The sequence below is a fragment of the Microcaecilia unicolor genome, chromosome 1, assembly GCF_901765095.1.
Source record: "Microcaecilia unicolor chromosome 1, aMicUni1.1, whole genome shotgun sequence".
Classification (NCBI taxonomy): Eukaryota; Metazoa; Chordata; class Amphibia; order Gymnophiona; family Siphonopidae; genus Microcaecilia; species Microcaecilia unicolor.
In genome coordinates this window covers 589,473,206-589,491,958 of record NC_044031.1, presented here as the reverse complement: position 1 = coordinate 589,491,958, position 18,753 = coordinate 589,473,206, and the positions used below count along the sequence as shown (strand labels likewise).

At 40.9% G+C, this 18,753-nt stretch overlaps 1 protein-coding gene across 1 annotated transcript in view; it reads left to right on the top strand.

Annotated features, from left to right (window-relative positions):
• Nucleotides 1–18,490, top strand: part of ADCY8 (adenylate cyclase 8) — a 578,382-nt gene extending 559,892 nt beyond the window's left edge. Inside the window, exons 16-18 of the mRNA XM_030219235.1 lie at nucleotides 5,611–5,703; nucleotides 12,804–12,918; nucleotides 17,942–18,490. Of these exons, the coding sequence (XP_030075095.1) occupies nucleotides 5,611–5,703; nucleotides 12,804–12,918; nucleotides 17,942–18,429 (696 nt within the window). The 3' untranslated portion in view covers nucleotides 18,430–18,490. The remainder of the gene's footprint in view (nucleotides 1–5,610; nucleotides 5,704–12,803; nucleotides 12,919–17,941) is intronic.
• Nucleotides 18,491–18,753: the final 263 nt, after the last annotated feature.

Genomic DNA, 18,753 nt, shown 5'->3' with positions numbered 1-18,753 from the left:
ATTCCCATTTTATTTTACAAGAGGCTCTGACAAACATAAAGCCTTTTGAACAATAAGAGCATGGCTGCACATCCAAGTTCCTCCATATGCAGAGGGAGCACCTATTTTAAAAAGCTGCACATGGGAGAAAAACAAATTGCACCCCTCCCCCTACACACACACATGCAAACACACAAAGACACAACACATGCAATAGGCATGGGAATAGCTTTCTAAAATAGCTGCTTGTTAAAATACAAATGGAGCTCGTCATTGGAAAACCTCACTATAGTTTTTGTTGCTGTGATGAAGATTGGACTGAAGACACTGTTGGAATTTTTTTTTTTACTTCATTTTCATTTTTTCCTATTTCCTGTTCATGAAACTGTTTGAAAGTTGTCTCATGAATATTTTTAATATTCTTGTGGAGGAGAGGGGAGGGATAAACAGTCAGATGTTAAAATAGAAATGGAGTCACTTCACAGAAAAACCTTCAACCCAAAGAATTGTAAAATTTTGTATCTCCTGGCGTTCGGGTCTTTTCCACCCCTTAAGCTGTTACTACCTATTTCCTCCTAGTCCCCGTAATTCCTTTCTAAACCTTAGGTGCCATGTTCTTTGTTCTCCCCACACTAAAATAGCACTTTCCCTGTTGTTGCCTCCTTTTGCTGCGAGAACTTATTGGAGAGAGAGAAGGGCTGAAGAAATAGGAGGGGTTATGGGGGATTGAAAGCAGTTGGAGGTTCTCACCAAAAGAGAAAGCATGATTGCAGCTAGAGTGGTGTATTAAATATAAATTTTAAAAAGTAAGGAAAATGGAAATGTGGAAGGGTGTGTTGAGTAATAGTGAAGAATGAACATGGAGGATTAAGGGGTCAGTCATTTTCCTCTATTAACTCACCAATATAGGTAACATGGCCACAGGGGATTGGGTAGGAGACACAGGTACAAAAGGTGATTTCAGCACCCGTATTATAATATCTGTTCCAGCTCCCCCTAAGGAAGAGGAGAAAAAACTGTGAGGCCAAAGTAGAGGGCAAAGTATTCTATTTTAGCCCCAAAGATAATCCATTATATACAAGGAATAAAATAGAAACTGAACTTTATTTATCAGGAGATTAATTTCATTTTATGTCTAGCCTTGGGAAAAAGAATTGATAAATCAACATCAAAATCTGTAATTCAACTTATTATGATCCTAAATTGTTAAAATACCACTGAAGTACTTTTTTGCTATATAGTCTGACTCATCAATAAAAAAACAGAAATGTATGGCCTAATGAGGTCTTGGTAGGTTTGTTCCATCTTTATAGAATCTTGTTTATTTTCCTCACATTTTTTGTAACTCATTATCCAGCTAAACTTTAATACAGTACGTCTTAAATCTCTTTGAACACTGCCACAGCATGAGACATGTCTTTTTTCCACCCACATTCTTGTAGCTACTGTTCTGGACATGATGTTTCACACATCTTGTATCTTCAGTTATTTCAACTGATAAAATAACTAAAAAAAAAAAAACATTAACAGCCTGATGTAAATTTGTCAGTACTACCAATGATAAACACATTGTCATTTCTGCTATGGCACTAAAAATCAGTGCCAAGACTTTTACTTAGATCACAATCTGCTGTACCTTATTGAAATTTCAACTCCTCTTTCGATCTAATTAAGAAAGAGAGTTGTATATTGACAACACGGGGGTATTTTCACTGATACTTCTGGAACAAGATGCATCAGTCCCATGAACTTGAAGGTTAAAAACAATGTACACTATTTAGTTTACAGTTATTAATTTGGCCTTAAAATTTTAAATAGAATATGATGCTTCTATAAAGACTATTCTTCCTTTGGCACCCATATCATATCGTACATACCAAAGAAACAACCCACAATGTCACGATCCCAGCAACAGATAATTTAAGGTTGTGGCTAAGATTGGTTTTCTTGTTACTGCACCAGCAAGCTACCTCCTTATCTAGGCTAAATCATGATCCCAGAGCAATCTGGTATGTCCACCTCAAAGTCACAGCATTGTTAAGCCTCTCAAAATTAAGAGCATAAATAAACCCTTTGAACGCTGGCCAAATAAATATAATCCCCCTGATATTCAGCTGGCGACGGTCTGTGGTTTTTTTTGATGCTGACTGTCACTCGCTAAATTAACCCCAGTACTCCTTGCTGGGCAATATCTGGGCACTGACACTTAATATGGGGGCTAAATGTGGGTGGGCTGATATTCAGCCGAGGCCTGCACAGGAGTTGTGTGGCCCAGCTGCCTCTTTGCTGGCAGCATACTTAAGGAAGGGAGACTGATGGCCTCTGCCAGTGATATGCAAAGTCACCTTGAGGAACTGATTTACTAAAGTTTCTTTGCCCAGGGACATAGAATAGGAAAGGAGCCTTAGTAAATCAGTTTCTGAATGAGTTTACTGCTGATCTGGCAGGGGATTCCAATCCCTCTTCTCCCCCTCCCCTACCCCCCCCCCCCCCCAAGAAAAATAAAATTCACTGCAGACAATGTTGGAAGGGTGGAGAAGGAGAAGTGAGAGACGTCTCAGCTGCTGGCTCCTAAGCTTTTGGGCTGGATCCTAGATTTAATGAAAATTTGTCGATGCATGACCTACACACTCTGAATGCACAGACCTAAGCAGTGTTCAATTCCAAACACATAAATCAACAAAGTCTGAATCATCCACAAATCCTGATTCACATCCAATATCCATACAAATCAACAAACATTAAACCATTTTACTAAACAGCAGCACTAAAAACAACAAACAACAATGTTTGCATAATATCAAGACCTTTCATTCTCCATTTTCTTTGCCATATGCCTTTATAAACAACCAGACCTTCAATTATTTCTGAAATCCTGCATAATTAGACACATTACTTAACACAAATGGAAGGAAAGGTTATTTTGTAATCATTTTTTTAGGACTTTTTTTTCTTTATTTTGAATGGTCAATTGTTTTGCTTACTATAAAATATTTTTTTAAATAAAGTTTGATGAGAATTGAATAAATGAAATTTTATTATATATGAAAATAGTGGGACCTTCTTCCTTGATAAGACTGAACTATAAATGTTTTTAATATTAATTATGCTATTTTTGCTAGCCTTCATCTCTTTATATGATTGCTGTTTCGTAAGAGCCAGGTTATATGTGTATATTGCCACTTATTTGCAAAAAATACTTTATAAAATTACCCCTCTGTGCTGATTATTAATCTTCATTCCAACAGCAGTTTAATGCTGATTAATGATCAGCACAGAGGGGTAATTGAATAAAGTTTATTTTGCAAATATGTGACAGTATACAGCAGTTTGTTCTACTCTGTTGGTATTGTCCGTGATAGATGGGTTTCCTCGCTGAGGGTGTCTGCAGTGTCTGAATGCCCACTGATCTCAAGGCTTGAACTAATATATAAATCTTAAGTAAATTATTAATATATTATGGAGCATCACCATTTAAGGCTCAATGAACCAGCATTACCAGTTTCTATTAGACTCTCCAAACAATAGGCAATCAGCGAAAAGAGGCCGAGAGTGGAGAAATATGTTTATTTTTCTCGTGTCCAATCAATAAACATACTGATGAATTTCATATATGTTGCAATGCTTTCAGAGAACTTGCTGGAAGACTGACAAATAAATTGCAATGATGTATTCTGGAAATAACTAGTACTTATGAGATCGATCTCAAATTGCCAGCTGACAAATATAGCTTCATTCTACATAGAAACTGCAGTCTATAAAAAGCAGATTTTACAGCATCACCGATATAAGGACGTCACAGTCAATCCTATTGTAGATTGGAACGTCATATCAGCAGAATCGTAAAGAAGCAGAGAGATCGTGATGCCTGTCAAAGTGCTTTGCTCAGACAAATAGTGACGGAACCTAGGAGGGAAGGGTGGATGCTGGATCTAGTGCTTGCAAATGGAGAAAGTGTTTCAAATGTCTGGGTGGGTGCCCACCTAAGCAATAGTGATCATCACACGATATGGTTTGATATAGAGCAAAAGCAGAGTGCAGATACACAAAACTCAAAGTATGCTGATTTTGGTAAAATGGGGAAAAACCTGAAGAAGGAACTGGTGGCATAGGTAGGCATAGGAGACGTGGAAGTGCAGTTGCCCAAACTGAAAGATGCTATAAATATGGCAGCAGATCTTTGTACAAGGAAAGTAAACAAAAACAAGAGAAACAGGAAATTTATATGGTTCTCAAAACAAGTGGCCAAAAAAATAAGGGCAAAAGAGACTGCATTCAAGAAATACAGGAAAATGCAAAAAGAAGAGCATGGAAAAGATTACCAGATTAAACTCAAAGCACAGGTGAAGTACTGAGTTTGTTACCCTTGTTTCTTGAATCCATGGTTCCTTTCCCACTTCGTTCACTTTTGCTACGCACCATGGGATCTTTGAGTTCTCTACCCAGGTGGATTTCTTCTGAAGAAGATTAACAGTCATTGTATCTTCACACAAGGGTAGTAGTCACCATCTCAGAATTCCGTGGATAGAATTAGAGTATTCTTGAAATTATCAGCAATTTATCTAAAACTGTTTTGTAGACCATTTTGAGGGGACATTATCAACATGAGCTATTCTTAAGACGGGTTATTTTACTGTTACCCCAGTTATAAGTAACTAGGGGGTCATTTTACTAAGATGCGGCAAAAGGTGGCCTTAGTATGCTCTTACGTGAGTCTTTCCTGCTTGCTATGGCCATTTGTACCATGGCCATAAAAGGGCTTATTTTCTATTTTTTATATTAATGACCATGCGCTAATGTTGCTATTAGTGCACTGCCATTCTTACTGCCATCCATTTTGTAGGTGGTAGGGGCTCACACAGTATCCCTGCACTAACCAGTTAGCTTTCGATAACGTAGATGCACTGGCTGGTTAGCACAGGAATGTCCACTCTCCACCTCTAACATACCCCCTCAACATACCCCCTCAAATCAATTTTGTACTCTTTTCAAAAAGTACAAAGACAAGAGGACACTCAATGAAGTTACATGGAAATACTTTTTAAAACAAGTAGGAGGAAATATTTTTTCACTCAACGAATCATTAAACTCTGGAACTCATTGCCGGATGATGTGGTAACAGCGGTTAGCGTATCTGGTTTAAAAAAGGTTTGGACAAGTTCCTGGAGAAAAAGCCCGGAGTCTGCTATTGAGACAGACATGGGTAAGCCACTGCTTGCCCTGGGATTGGTAGCATGGAATGTTGCTGCTAATTGGGTTTCTGCCAGGTACTTGTGACCTGGATTGGCCACTGCTGGAAGCAGGATACTGGGCTAGATGGACCATTGGTCTGACCCAGTATGGCTGTTCTTATGTTCTTAAACATTTTTTAGGGCGTGTGCATTTTGAAGGTACCACAGAGGGCCTGAGCGTATCCCACAGCACTCCATCTTTAGCTGCATTAAGTGCTCGTTAACACCTAGCACGGCATAGAAAAGGGACCCATAGGTCTCACTGCATAAAATGCGACTTGTGCTAAAGTCAAACGAGTTGTGTTAAAATAATCCATCATAACAGTAGCCCGTGTGGATAACTAGAATAATGCCGAACAAAAACTCATGGTCTTGACACAAATTTCATTATTCTGTTTAGCTGCTAGGTGAAGAGAGATTTCAAGATATTGAAAAAATCAAAACAATTGGAAGCACATACATGGCTGTGTCAGGACTGTCACCGGAAAAGCAGGTAAGAAGCTGCTGACGCTTATCAGCTATTAAGCAGCGTTTATCATGCATGAGTCATAGCACCCACTGTATGAAATGATAACTTCCTTGGTTTTGCAGAAGTGTTGCAGTGCCTAAAGAACATATCTTTTCAGTGTTTCTGACAGCTAACAGTCATGATGCTGTTTTAAACAAATAAATCTCTTTGACCTTTAAGCAAAAAACTTCAAGTCGCACTAACATTAAAATACTGCTGTCTGTAAACATAGATAATATTTTATTTTGCTAACCCATTCTTCCTTTCCTTTTTATTTTGCTGGATTTGGATTTTGGATGCAATTACTTTCCAAATCCGAGCTCAAGGTGAGATACAATCAGGTGTGCTAGGTAATTCCCAGCCCAGGTAGGCTTACAAGAGAAGGAGCCTGTTTACTTGTGGCTTTCTCCCATTTTGAGGCTGATGCAGAAAGCCACATGAGAAAATATTCCACGTGATGCAGCAAGCTAATGAGATGCAAATTCAAAGCACTCAGAACTTGCACGCTAATGAAGGAAAGTCTGTTCACAAAGATTCTGTGGTAAGGGTGGCTTCACTGTGCAGACGTTCAAACATAACAAAAGCTGAGCATAAAAGCCTAGCAAAAGTTTCATGCTCAAGACATTTTTGCGAGGCTAATATTTATGTGCAAAATGGCATGTGCAGATGTGTGCTGGTACTTTCATTTTCTTTGGACATGAGTACGGTTACCTCCATGCACAGCTGTTACTTCCATACTGACAGCACAGAAATAAAAATTGGCATAAAATCTTCTCAACTAACTGGCAGTGTATTTCTCACGTTGTCCCCTAGATTCTATATATGGCAACTAAATTTATGCGTGCAAATCAGCGCACATAGCCAATTTGTATGTGCAACTTAATCATTTAACAAGCTAATCAGCGCTGATAATTGGCCTCTAACATGGGCTACTGTTAAAGCAATTATTGGCACTAATTAGAATTTACGTGCACAGCTGTCTAAGCGTATTTTGTAAAGTGGTGCATGTAAATTCTAATGTGTGGATCACAAAAAGGGGGTGTGGCCATGGGAGGGTCATGGGCATTCCTGAAAATTACGCGCACTGTTACAGGATATGCCCGATCCACGCCTAAATAAGATATGGGCATTTACACCAGGTTTTATTGGGCGTATATGGTTGCGCCTAAATTTTAGTCACTGGAATGGCCGCTACACATATTCTATAAAGCACGCCTAACATTAGGTGAGGTTTATAGAATAGCGCTAAGTGCAGTTTTTTTGGGCACCAATTTTTTCAGCGCCATATATATAATCTAGTCCTGTGTGTGTTAAAATCTCATGTTTACCTCAGTGCATTGTGGCGTAATACCTCATGGGCCTCATTACCAATCATTTTAATATACTGTGCTCTCGTGAACCACATGAGTTAACTTCTATAGTAAATCCCTTTCTGCATTCTGCACCCATGAACGTACGCATACACCTCGCAGTAACCACATGCTTGTAGTAGCTTTCTGCACTGGCCCCCTTTTATTTATGGGAAAAATGCTTTGGAGCCCTTTTACCAAACTGCGGTAAAAAGTGGCCTTAAGGCGTGCTTAAGTGTGTCATTTCCGCACAATAAGGCCATTTTTCCGCATGGGTAAAATGGCTGAGTTTTCTATCTTTTAAATGAATGGCTATGCGCTAATTTTTCCATTAGCGTTTGAGCCCATACTGCTACCTGTTTTATAGTTGGTAGTGGCTCACGCATTAACCACTTGTTAATTGGTTAGCGTGCAGCAATGTAACTGTGCTAACCTATTAGCACAGTATGCAAATACTCTCCTCCCCAACCTGCCCCAGCGCTAAAAAATAAAATCTAATTTTTAGCGCGTGGGAAGCTTGCAGATGTCAAATTTACCACAGGACACCTGAGCACTCCTCACAGTAAGGCATTTTAAGCTGCAGTAAGCACATGCTACCAGTGGCGTTCCTAGCCTGGATGACACCCGGGGCGGATCGCTGATGTGCCCCACCCCCGGGCGCAGCACGCCCCCCAGGCGAAATGACACCCCCCTCGGGTGCACGCCGCTGGGGGGGGGTGCCTCGGCGCACGCCTGTTGGCTCCGAGTTCGCTAACTTCGCTCGTTCGCTGCAGCTCCCTCTGCCCCGGAACAGGAAGTAACCTGTTCCAGGGCAGAGGGAGCTGCAGCGAACGAGCGAAGTTAGCGAACTCGGAGCCGACAGGCGCGTGCCGTGGCACCCCCCAGCGACGTGTACCCGGGGCGGACCGCCCCCACCGCCCCCCTTGGTACGCCACTGCATGCTACTGCTTGTTGCAGCTTAGTAAAAGGACCCCTCAGTGTCTTTATCATTGGAAAATAGATAAATAGACAGATAAACGTGGAATAACCAGAAAAGTGTGTAATTTTCATTTAAAGTCAGTTGCAATGGGTGGCACATTTAGGAGGATCACAAACACAAGAATAAATGCAAGGAAGAGAAAAGGAGGAAAGGATATACTTTATGAAACAGATATGCTTGTACCGTAGCCATCAAGGCAATGGAAGTCTAGATATTATTATTATTATTTATTTGTTACATTTGTACCCCACATTTTCCCACCTATTTGCAGGCTCAATGTGGCTTACATAGTACCATGAGGCGTTAGTCGCCTTCGATGGTGAAACAAATACAAGGTGATGTTATAATCAATGAGGTTCATGTGTTACAGACACTATAGGAGAATCATATAAAAGAAAAGTTAATCAGTGTTCATTCAGATGTTATAATCAAAGAGGTTTAGGAGAATCGTGTGGAAGAAAGGTTATTCAGTGTTCATTACAGCTTTGGATTTATTGTGTTGCTGGGTTCAAGGCACTTAAGTTGAGTCAGTAGGGTATGCCTTTTCGAACAGGATGGTCTTTAGTGATTTTCGGAAGCTAAAGCGGTCGTGGATTATTTTCACAGCTTTTGGGAGGCCATTCCATAGTTGTGCACTTATGTAGGCGAAGCCAGATGCGTACGTTGTTTTGTATTTCATTCCTTTGCAATAATATGAAATAACTTTCTGAAAAGGAAACCATTTGTTTCCTCCAGGAGGCTCGTCTGTGTTTCCTGTTCATTTTTTCTGTGTTTACTGGTTAATGCACTATTTTACATATTTAGGGGCCCTTTTACTAAGCCGTGTAGGGCGACTACGTGTGCCCAACGAGCACCAAATTGGAGTTACCGGCTGGTAACCGCGTGGCCCTTGTGGTAATTTCAATTTTGGCACGCGTCCACTACGCACGTCTGAAAAATATTTTTTTCTTTTCTGACGCGCAGCAGCTACGTGCATCAAGTGGAGTTTGACACGAGTAAACCATTACCACCTGATTACTGCGTGAGACCTTTCCGCTGGGTCAATGGCTTACGGCAAGGTCTCAGGCCCAAAATGGACGCGCGGCAATTTTCATTGTGCCGCACGTCCATTTTCGGCAAAAAAGGCATTTTTTGTAGGTGCACTAAAAAATAATTCTGTGTCGGCGCAAAACACGTGCCTACACTACCGCAGGCCATTTTTCAGCAAACCTTAGTAAAAGGATCCCTAAGTTAGTGACAGTACAATGCACTGGGATTGGGGATTCTTCTTCCTTTGAGTTGACCACCTACCACTCGGCGACATCATTGCCCTCTATCTGCACTGTTCTGGCTCCGACCAGATGGGGGAGTTAGAATATATTGCACTAAATGAAAAATTAGATATAATAGGCATCTCTGAGACCTGGTGGAAGGAGGATAACCAGTGGGACACTGTCATACCGGGGTACAAATTATATCGTAGTGATAGGGTGAATCGGATTGGTGGAGGGGTAGCATTGTATATTAACGAGAGCCTTGAATCAAATAGATTGAAAATTCTGCAGGAAGCAAAACACTCCTTGGAATCACTGTGGATTGAAATTCCATGTGCAAAGGGGAAAAGGATAGTGATAGGAGTGTACTACCGTCCGCCTGGCCAGGACGAACAGACGGATGCGGAAATGTTAAAGGAAATCAGGGACGCAAACAAACTGGGCAACACAATAATAATGGGGGATTTCAATTACCCGCATATAGACTGGGGTAATGTAACATCTGTACATGCAAGGGACATAAGATTTCTTGATGAAATCAAGGACAGCTTCATGGAACAGCTAGTTCAGGAGCCGACAAGAGAAGGAAAAATACTAGACTTAGTCCTTAGTGGTGCTCATGATCTAGTGCAGGGGGTAACGATACGAGGGCCGCTTGATAACAGTGATCATAATATGATCGGTTTTGATATTGGCATTGAAGGAAGTGAAACTAGGAAATCAAGTACGCTAGCGTTTAACTATAGAAAGGTGATTACGACAAAATGAGAAAAATGGTGAAAAAAAGACTGAAAGGAGCAGCTCGCAGAGTAAAAACTTGCATCAGGCGTGGATGCTGTTTAAAAACACCATCCTGGAGGTTCAGGACAAATATATTCCACGTATTAGAAAAAAGGGAAAAAAGACTAAACGTCAGCCGGCGTGGCTAAACAGTAAGATAAAGGAAATCATTAGAGCCAAAAAACAATCCTTCAGAAAGTGGAGAAGAGAACCAACTGAAAGTAACAGGATAGATCATAAGGAATGCCAAGCCAAATGCAAAGCGGAGATAAGGAGGGCAAAAAAGGACTTTGAGAAGAAATTAGCGTTGGAAGCAAAAATACATAGTAAAAACTTTTTTAGATACATTAAAAGCAGGAAACCGGCCAAAGAGTCGGTTGGGCCGCTGGACGAAAATGGTGTTAAAGGGGCGATCAAGGAGGACAAAGCCGTAGCGGAGAAATTAAATGAATTCTTTGCTTCGGTCTTCACCGAGGAGGATTTGGGGGGGGACACCGGTGCCGGAAAGAATATTTGAAGCGGGGGAGTCGGAGAAACTAAACAAATTCTCTGTAACCTTGGAGGATGTAATGGGTCAGTTCAGCAAGCTGAAGAGTAGTAAATCACCGGGACCTGATGGTATTCATCCCAGAGTATTAATAGAACTAAAAAATGAACTTGCGGAGCTACTGTTAGAAATATGCAATCTGTCCCTAAAATCGAGTGTAATACCGGAAGACTGGAGGGTAGCCAATGTTACTCCGATTTTTAAGAAAGGTTCCAGAGGAGATCCGGGAAATTATAGACCGGTGAGTCTGACGTCGGTGCCGGGCAAGATGGTGGAGGCTATTATTAAGAATAAAATTGCAGAGCATATACAAAAACATGGACTGATGAGACAAAGTCAGCACGGATTTAGTGAAGGGAAGTCTTGCCTCACCAATCTAATGCATTTTTTTGAGGGGGTAAGCAAACATGTGGACAATGGGGAGCCGGTTGATATTGTATATCTGGATTTTCAGAAGGCGTTTGACAAAGTGCCGCACGAAAGACTCCTGAAGAAATTGCAGAGTCATGGAATTGGAGGTAGGGTATTATTATGGATTAAGAACTGGTTGAAAGATAGGAAGCAGAGAGTAGGATTGCGTGGCCAGTATTCTCAGTGGAGGAGGGTAGTTAGTGGGGTCCCGCAGGGGTCTGTGCTGGGTCCGTTGCTTTTTAATGTATTTATAAATGACCTAGAGATGGGAATAACTAGTGAGGTAATTAATTCGCCGATGACACAAAATTATTCAGGGTCGTCAAGTCGCAGGAGGAATGTGAACGATTACAGGAGGACCTTGCGAGACTGGGAGAATGGGCGTGCAAGTGGCAGATGAAGTTCAATGTTGACAAGTGCAAAGTGATGCATGTGGGTAAGAGGAACCCGAATTATAGCTACGTCTTGCAAGGTTCCGCGTTAGGAGTTACGGATCAAGAAAGGGATCTGGGTGTCGTCGTCGATGATACGCTGAAACCTTCTGCTCAGTGTGCTGCTGCGGCTAGGAAAGCGAATAGAATGTTGGGTGTTATTAAGAAGGGTATGGAGTCCAGGTGTGCGGATGTTATAATGCCGTTGTATCGCTCCATGGTGCGACCGCACCTGGAGTATTGTGTTCAGTACTGGTCTCCGTATCTCAAAAAAGATATAGTAGAATTGGAAAAGGTACAGCGAAGGGCGACGAAAATGATAGTGGGGATGGGACGACTTTCCTATGAAGAGAGGCTGAGAAGGCTAGGGCTTTTCAGCTTGGAGAAGAGACGGCTGAGGGGAGATATGATAGAAGTGTATAAAATAATGAGTGGAATGGATCGGGTGGATGTGAAGCGACTGTTCACGCTATCCAAAAATACTAGGACTAGAGGGCATGAGTTGAAGCTACAGTGTGGTAAATTTAAAACGAATCGGAGAAAATTTTTCTTCACCCAACGTGTAATTAGACTCTGGAATTCATTGCCGGAGAACGTGGTACGGGCGGTTAGCTTGACGGAGTTTAAAAAGGGGTTAGATAGATTCCTAAAGGACAAGTCCATAGACCGCTATTAAATGGACTGGAAAAATTCCTCATTTTTAGGTATAACTTGTCTGGAATGTTTTTACATTTGGGGAGCGTGCCAGGTGCCCTTGACCTGGATTGGCCACTGTCGGTGACAGGATGCTGGGCTAGATGGACCTTTGGTCTTTCCCAGTATGGCACTACTTATGTACTTATGTACTTATGTACTTATGACCACAAGGGAATGCTGTTGTCTGTAAAACATGCATACTCTGCTACAAAACGTTGGCGAGGTGAAGGCCCATCTATGTTCTACTGAAACTTCAATGAGTTCCTGCTAGTACTGTAAATTACTGTTAGATCTATTTTAATTAAATGGGTTGAAAACCAAAATACCTAGAGTTGCTTGTTCTTTGTTTTGGTAATGAACAATATTTTGAACTTCAGCATAAATATGTTATCACTTTACACAAATCATCTCAGTAGAAATGCATTCAGCTAGAATCCATTAATCATTTACCCTCCATTAGCGGCAGCCTGCTGAGGCTTAATGAAACCTGAGATTTATGTGCATGGGTGAAGATTTCACCTATTTATCTTTTCCAGAATAAAAAAATAAGGCATAATTGCAGTAAATAACATGCAGTGAAAGGGGAAAAACAGGTGAATTGCATCTTGTTCAATGTATGGTGTTGTATTTGTTCTCTAGCTATGTGAAGATAAGTGGGGACATTTGTGTGCTGTGGCAGACTTCTCTCTAGCACTGAATGAAAGCATTCAAGAGATCAACAAGCATTCATTTAACAACTTTGAACTCCGGATAGGTAAGTGGAGTCCAAGAATTAGAACAAAAAGAACAACAAAAAATCATTGTTTTCTTTATTAAACTCTATGAGATATGTTTGCAGTTCATCAAAATTCTCTTGATTTTAGTTAAATTAGGGGCCCTTTTACCAAGCTGCACAAAAAGTGACCTTAGCGCGTCCATTCGCGAGTTTTATCCCACATGACAAAGCCATTTTTGCTGCAACTGTCAAATGGCCAATTTTCAATTTTTGGAATTAGTGGCCATGCACTAATTAGCACAAGGCCATTAATAAAAATTACTGCGGGATCCTTTTACTAAGGTGCACCAAAAAATGGCCTGCACTGTTGTAGATGTACGCGGGTCCATTCTTCAGCATGCCTGCAAAAAAAACATTTTTTGACCGAAAATGGACGTGCAGCCAAATAAAAATTGGTGCACGTCTATTTTGGGCCTGAGACCTTACCACCACCCATTGACTTAGCGGTAAGGTCTCATGCATTAACCGGGCATTAATTGTCAGCGCACATACAATGCTGATTACCACCCGGTTAGCGCCACGTGCCGGAAGTGGGCACGCGTAAAAAAAATGAAATTACCGCCCGGGCCACATGGTAACTGGGTGGTATCCAAATTGGCATGCATGGGGTGCACATAGGAGTGGAGGAGTAGCCTAGTGGTTAGTGCAGTGGACTTTGATCCAGGAGAACTGAGTTCATTCCACACTGCAGCTCCTTGTGACTCTGGGCAAGTCACTTAACCCTCCATTGCCCCTGGAGATTCTAGATGGAATGTTGCTACTATTGGAGATTCTGTTGCTACTATTTGAGATTCTACATGGAATGTTGCTATTCCACTAGCAACATTCCATGTAGAAGCCTGCACTTGCAGATCAGCAACGCGGCTGTGCAGGCTTCAGTTTCTGTGAGTCTGATGTCCTGCACGTACACAGAAACAGAAGCCTGCACGGCCGCACTGCTGATCTGCAAGGGCAGGCTTCTACATGGACTGTTGCTAATGGAGGAGTATCCTAGTGGTTAGTGCAGTGGACTTTGATCCTGGGGAAATGAGTTCAATTCCCACTGCAGCTCCTTGTGACTCTGGGCAAGTCATTTAACCCTCCATTGCCCCTGGTACAAAATAAGTACCTGAATATATGTAAACCGCTTTGAATGTAGTTGCAAAAACCTCAGAAAGGCGGTATATCAAGTCCCATTTCCCTTTCCCTATTTGAGATTCTACATGGAATGTTGCTTCTATTGGAGATTCTGTTGCTACTATTTGAGATTCTACATGGAATGTTGCTATTCCACTAGCACTGTCCTTATGTTCCAACTACTGGAGTTACCAACAAAGCCCACTCCAGCCTATCCATATCCATCTTGTTATGTGCACTGTACTCAGGTTCCAGCTACTGAAGTTGCTGTTGAAACCCTTTACAGCCCGTACTAAACCAGATTCCCATATATAGGACACAGACTTTACAAGTCCGCCTAGCACCGACCTTAGTTCGTCACAGCCAGAGTCGCTATCTAAGCGTCACTTGACACATCCACAGACATGCAACCATTTAAAGTTTTGGGGGTTAATTAACCATCATTTTCTAGCTAGAGATCCTCTGTGTTCATTTGAATTCTATCACCGATTTTTTTTTTCTCCACCACCTCCCTCAGAAGGGCACTCCAAACTTCAACTACCTTCTCTGTGAAAAAGAAATTCCTGACATTACTCTTAAGTCTACCACCAATTCATGTCCTCTAATTTTACCATTTCCCCTTCTCTGGAAAATATTTGTTTCTCTATTAATACCTTGAAGTATTTAAATGTATCGTATCTCTCCTGTCCCTTCTTTCATCTTTTGGCGCAAGCCCCATATCATTTTTGTCACCTTCCTCTGGATTGCTTCTAGACTTTTTACATCCTTAGCAAGATATGTTCTCCAAAATCGAACACAATACTCCAGATGGGGCCTCACCAGTGACTGATAAAAGGGCATCAACACTTCCTTTCTTCTACTGGTGATGTCTCTCTCAATGAAGCTTAGCATCCTTCTGGCTACAGCCACCATCTTGTCACACTGTTTTATTTTAAGATCCTCGGAAACCATCATCCCAAGGTCCCTCTCCCTGTCTATGCATATCAGCCTCTCACCTTCTAGGACATACAGCTCTCTTGGATTTCTACTCTCCAAATGCATCACTTTGCACTTCTTTGCATTAAATTTTAACTGCCAAACATTAGACCATTCTTCTAATTTTTGCAGATCCTTTTCATGTTTTACTCTCCCTCCGGGGTGTCCACTCTATTACAAATTTTGGTATCATCTGCAAAAAAGCAAACCTTACCTTTTAACACTTCGGCAATATGCTCATAAATACATCGAACAGAATCAGTCCCAGCACCAATCCTTGAGGCACTAGGCTGCTCACTTTTCCTTCGTCCAAGTGAATTCCATTGACCTTCACCCTCTGGCATCTGTGTGTCAACCAGTTTCTAATCCAGTTCACCACACGGGTCCTAACTTCAGCCTGTCAAGTTTATTCAAGAGTATCCTATGAGAAACCGTGTCAAAGGCTATACTGAAATCCAAGTAGATTGCATCTAACGCATGTCCTAGATTCAACTCTCTAGTTGCCCAGTAAAGAACTCAATCAAATTTGTTTGGCACAATTTACCTTTGGTAAAACTATGCTACCTCGGATCTGTAACCCATTGGATTCCAGGAAATTCACTATCCTTTCCTTTAGCTGTTCTAGGATCTTGCCAAGTATTGGTGACCTGGATTGGCCACTGTTGGAAACAGGATGCTGGGCTTGATGGACCTTCAGGCTGTCCCAGTATGGTAATGCTTATGTTCTTATGTAGCTGTCATGGAGTTTGCTACGCTGGCAGTAAATTAAATCCCCTGAGGAAGCCAAGGGGTAAAACGGGTCCCCGTTGGGATCTCTGTGGACTGCCTTAAGCTAAGTTCAGCTATTTAGTAATACTTCATACATAAGGGAAATCTGTTTTTGTGAGCATGTTTTGATAAAAAAAAAATCCATGTTATGATAAATTAGCAAAAGTTTAACAAAAATGTGAACAAATTTAACAAAAATGAGAATTATTTTCATGGAGGTTTTTTTAGATCAATGATAGAAACCGAGAACTGTGGCTTGAATATCATGACACTCTGATATAGGGTTTATTCGATTGGTTTACCACAGTCATCTGAGGCCTTTTTCCTCCTTTGCTCCATTTTACTTCTAAGTGAATTACTTTCTTTCTTTACCACTGTCACAGCTTGGGGGGGTGGGGGAGGGGAACCTCGGCATGCATAAAGGAAAGCCTAAAGAAAAGGGCATTATGGCTGTTCTTCACAATTTACTTTACATAAAGATCCAGAGAAACTTCCATCAAGAGAGACACATTTCACAGAATGCTAATGTTCTTTGGCTTGTGAAGCCATTTGTCAGAACAAGATATAAAGATCCCAACTGACAAGAGATGTCCTATGGTCTGTAGATCAGATATGCTATATTATCAGTCAGACCCTGTTTAGTATGTATATTCTTATAAATATTTTGTCCAACATAAAATTATGTTGAAGTACATGAGCTTTTAAGACCACAGATAGGAGAAAATTGCTATATGATTATTTAATACAATTATATTCCAAAAAGATGGGTAGAGGATGAACTGATCCAACCAGCTGCAAATATTCAATATAATCTTCAATATATAGTCAAGTCTGTGAAGTAAATCTATAGATTTAAACAAAGTGAAAAGTGGGTAGAAAAAGTCTCAAGGAGTGCCAGGTACAACACCTTCGGAGCTAGTAGCTCTACATCAGTGGCAAAAAAACACACCACATCACCATTTCATTTCTTATAATATTTTTTAACAAAGTGAAATGCACTTATCTAGCTTTCTCCAGGAGAACAAAGTAGTCCCCAAACCGACATTGGTCAGTGTTTCAAACTGCTCTCTCAGGGTCAGGACTTTTCTTATCTTGCGCCAAACGTTTAGCTGATCTAGCTAAGTGAAAGGTTTCTGATGATGATGGGGGTGTGTGTGTGTACATGACCTTGGGGGGGGGGCTGGTTTTCGGGACCCTTTATTCATTTCTGGGGATGTCCAAGGCCTAGCATGGATGTGTGTGTTAGCATACAATGCTTGGCCTAGGAAAATGAACAACAGCTCTTTTGCTACAGTTAACCTTTGGTCTTTGCAAGTATTAATGCAATTTATATAAGCTGCATTACTATGACAATGAACTTATTATTATGATTTTATGTGATAAGGAGCTAATTTACATACTTGCACCATAAGCAGTGTTTAGGACATATTAAAAACTTATTGATTATCCCCTTGGTCCAGGCCATTCCACCTCATACATTTCGTAAATTGATGTTTAGCGAGTAGGACCTATGCTATGGAATGCCCGTCCTCTGTCATTACACATGGAGCCCTCCCTCTCTTCATATGTGGTGCTATTAAAAATCTACTTGTTTCAGCTAGCTTTTAACATCTGACCTGGTTTGCTGATATATTGGACTGCTCTACTACTACTGATCATTTCTTTAATGCTACTAGATGTATGCAGCACTGTGTACATTATATGAAGGTACTTCCTGTTGCTAGAGGGCTCACAATCTAATTTTTTGTACCTGTGGCAATGGAGGGTTAAGAGACTTGCCCAAGGTTGCAAGGAGCTGTGGTGAGAACTGAACCCAGGTTGCCAGGATCAAAGCCTGCTGTGCTAACCATTAGGCCACTTCTCCCTCTGCTCTGATTCTGGAGTCCTGTAAGATATAGCAGGCTTGCTTTCTTTTTATATTATATTTTCCATATCCTTTTTTGTATTAATATTATTATAATGTAAACCACATTGATGGCAACACCCTAGATGGTCAATCAAACAAATACACCCTTGACTTTTACAATGAGAGAGAATATATCTACTGGACTGATGAAGCCCAAAGGTTACAATACAGTATTTGTGAATATTTGAATATATTTTTCCTGCAATTTTATATCATTTTTCCTTTCCTTTGTTTTAGGTATTAGTCATGGCTCAGTTGTAGCAGGAGTTATTGGTGCTAAGAAACCCCAGTATGACATCTGGGGCAAAACTGTTAACTTGGCAAGTCGAATGGACAGCACTGGTGTTAGTGGCAGAATACAAGTGCCTGAAGAAACGTATCTTATTCTGAAGGATCAAGGATTTGCTTTTGAATACCGAGGAGAGATTTACGTCAAGGGTATCAGTGAGCAAGAAGGAAAGATCAAAACCTATTTTCTTCTAGGAAGAGTACAGCCAAATCCTTTAATATTACAGCCAAGAAAACTAACTGGACAGTATTCGTTAGCAGCTGTTGTACTAGGACTCGTACAGTCCCTTAACAGGCAAAAACAGAAACAAATTCTGAATGAGAATAACAACTCGGGTATCATGAAGGGACATTATAACAGACGGACTTTATTAACTTCCAGTGGATCTGAGGCAGTGGCCCAGGCAGAGGGCACTGACAAAACTGAATTGCCATAATAAACATTTTCTGTGTGTTCATTTTTTTTTTGTATTTCTTTTATATATAAATACATAAATAAAAAAGGGTATAATTTTTTTACAATTAGTATGATAATTTTTTGTGCTCCCGGTTTCTAAACTCTGAACTGTAAGTGAAATGTACAATGAACACTGGGAGCCAGTCCTAGATACCTCATGCACAGCCTGGCAGCGGGATCATGCTGGGCCATATCGCTTGCTTCCAGTTTGGTGACACACTATTATTTGTGTTTTCACAATCGTAGTGCAGAGTTCAAGTGACCATATTGGTTCTGGATATAGTGCAGTCTTTGCATGATAGAG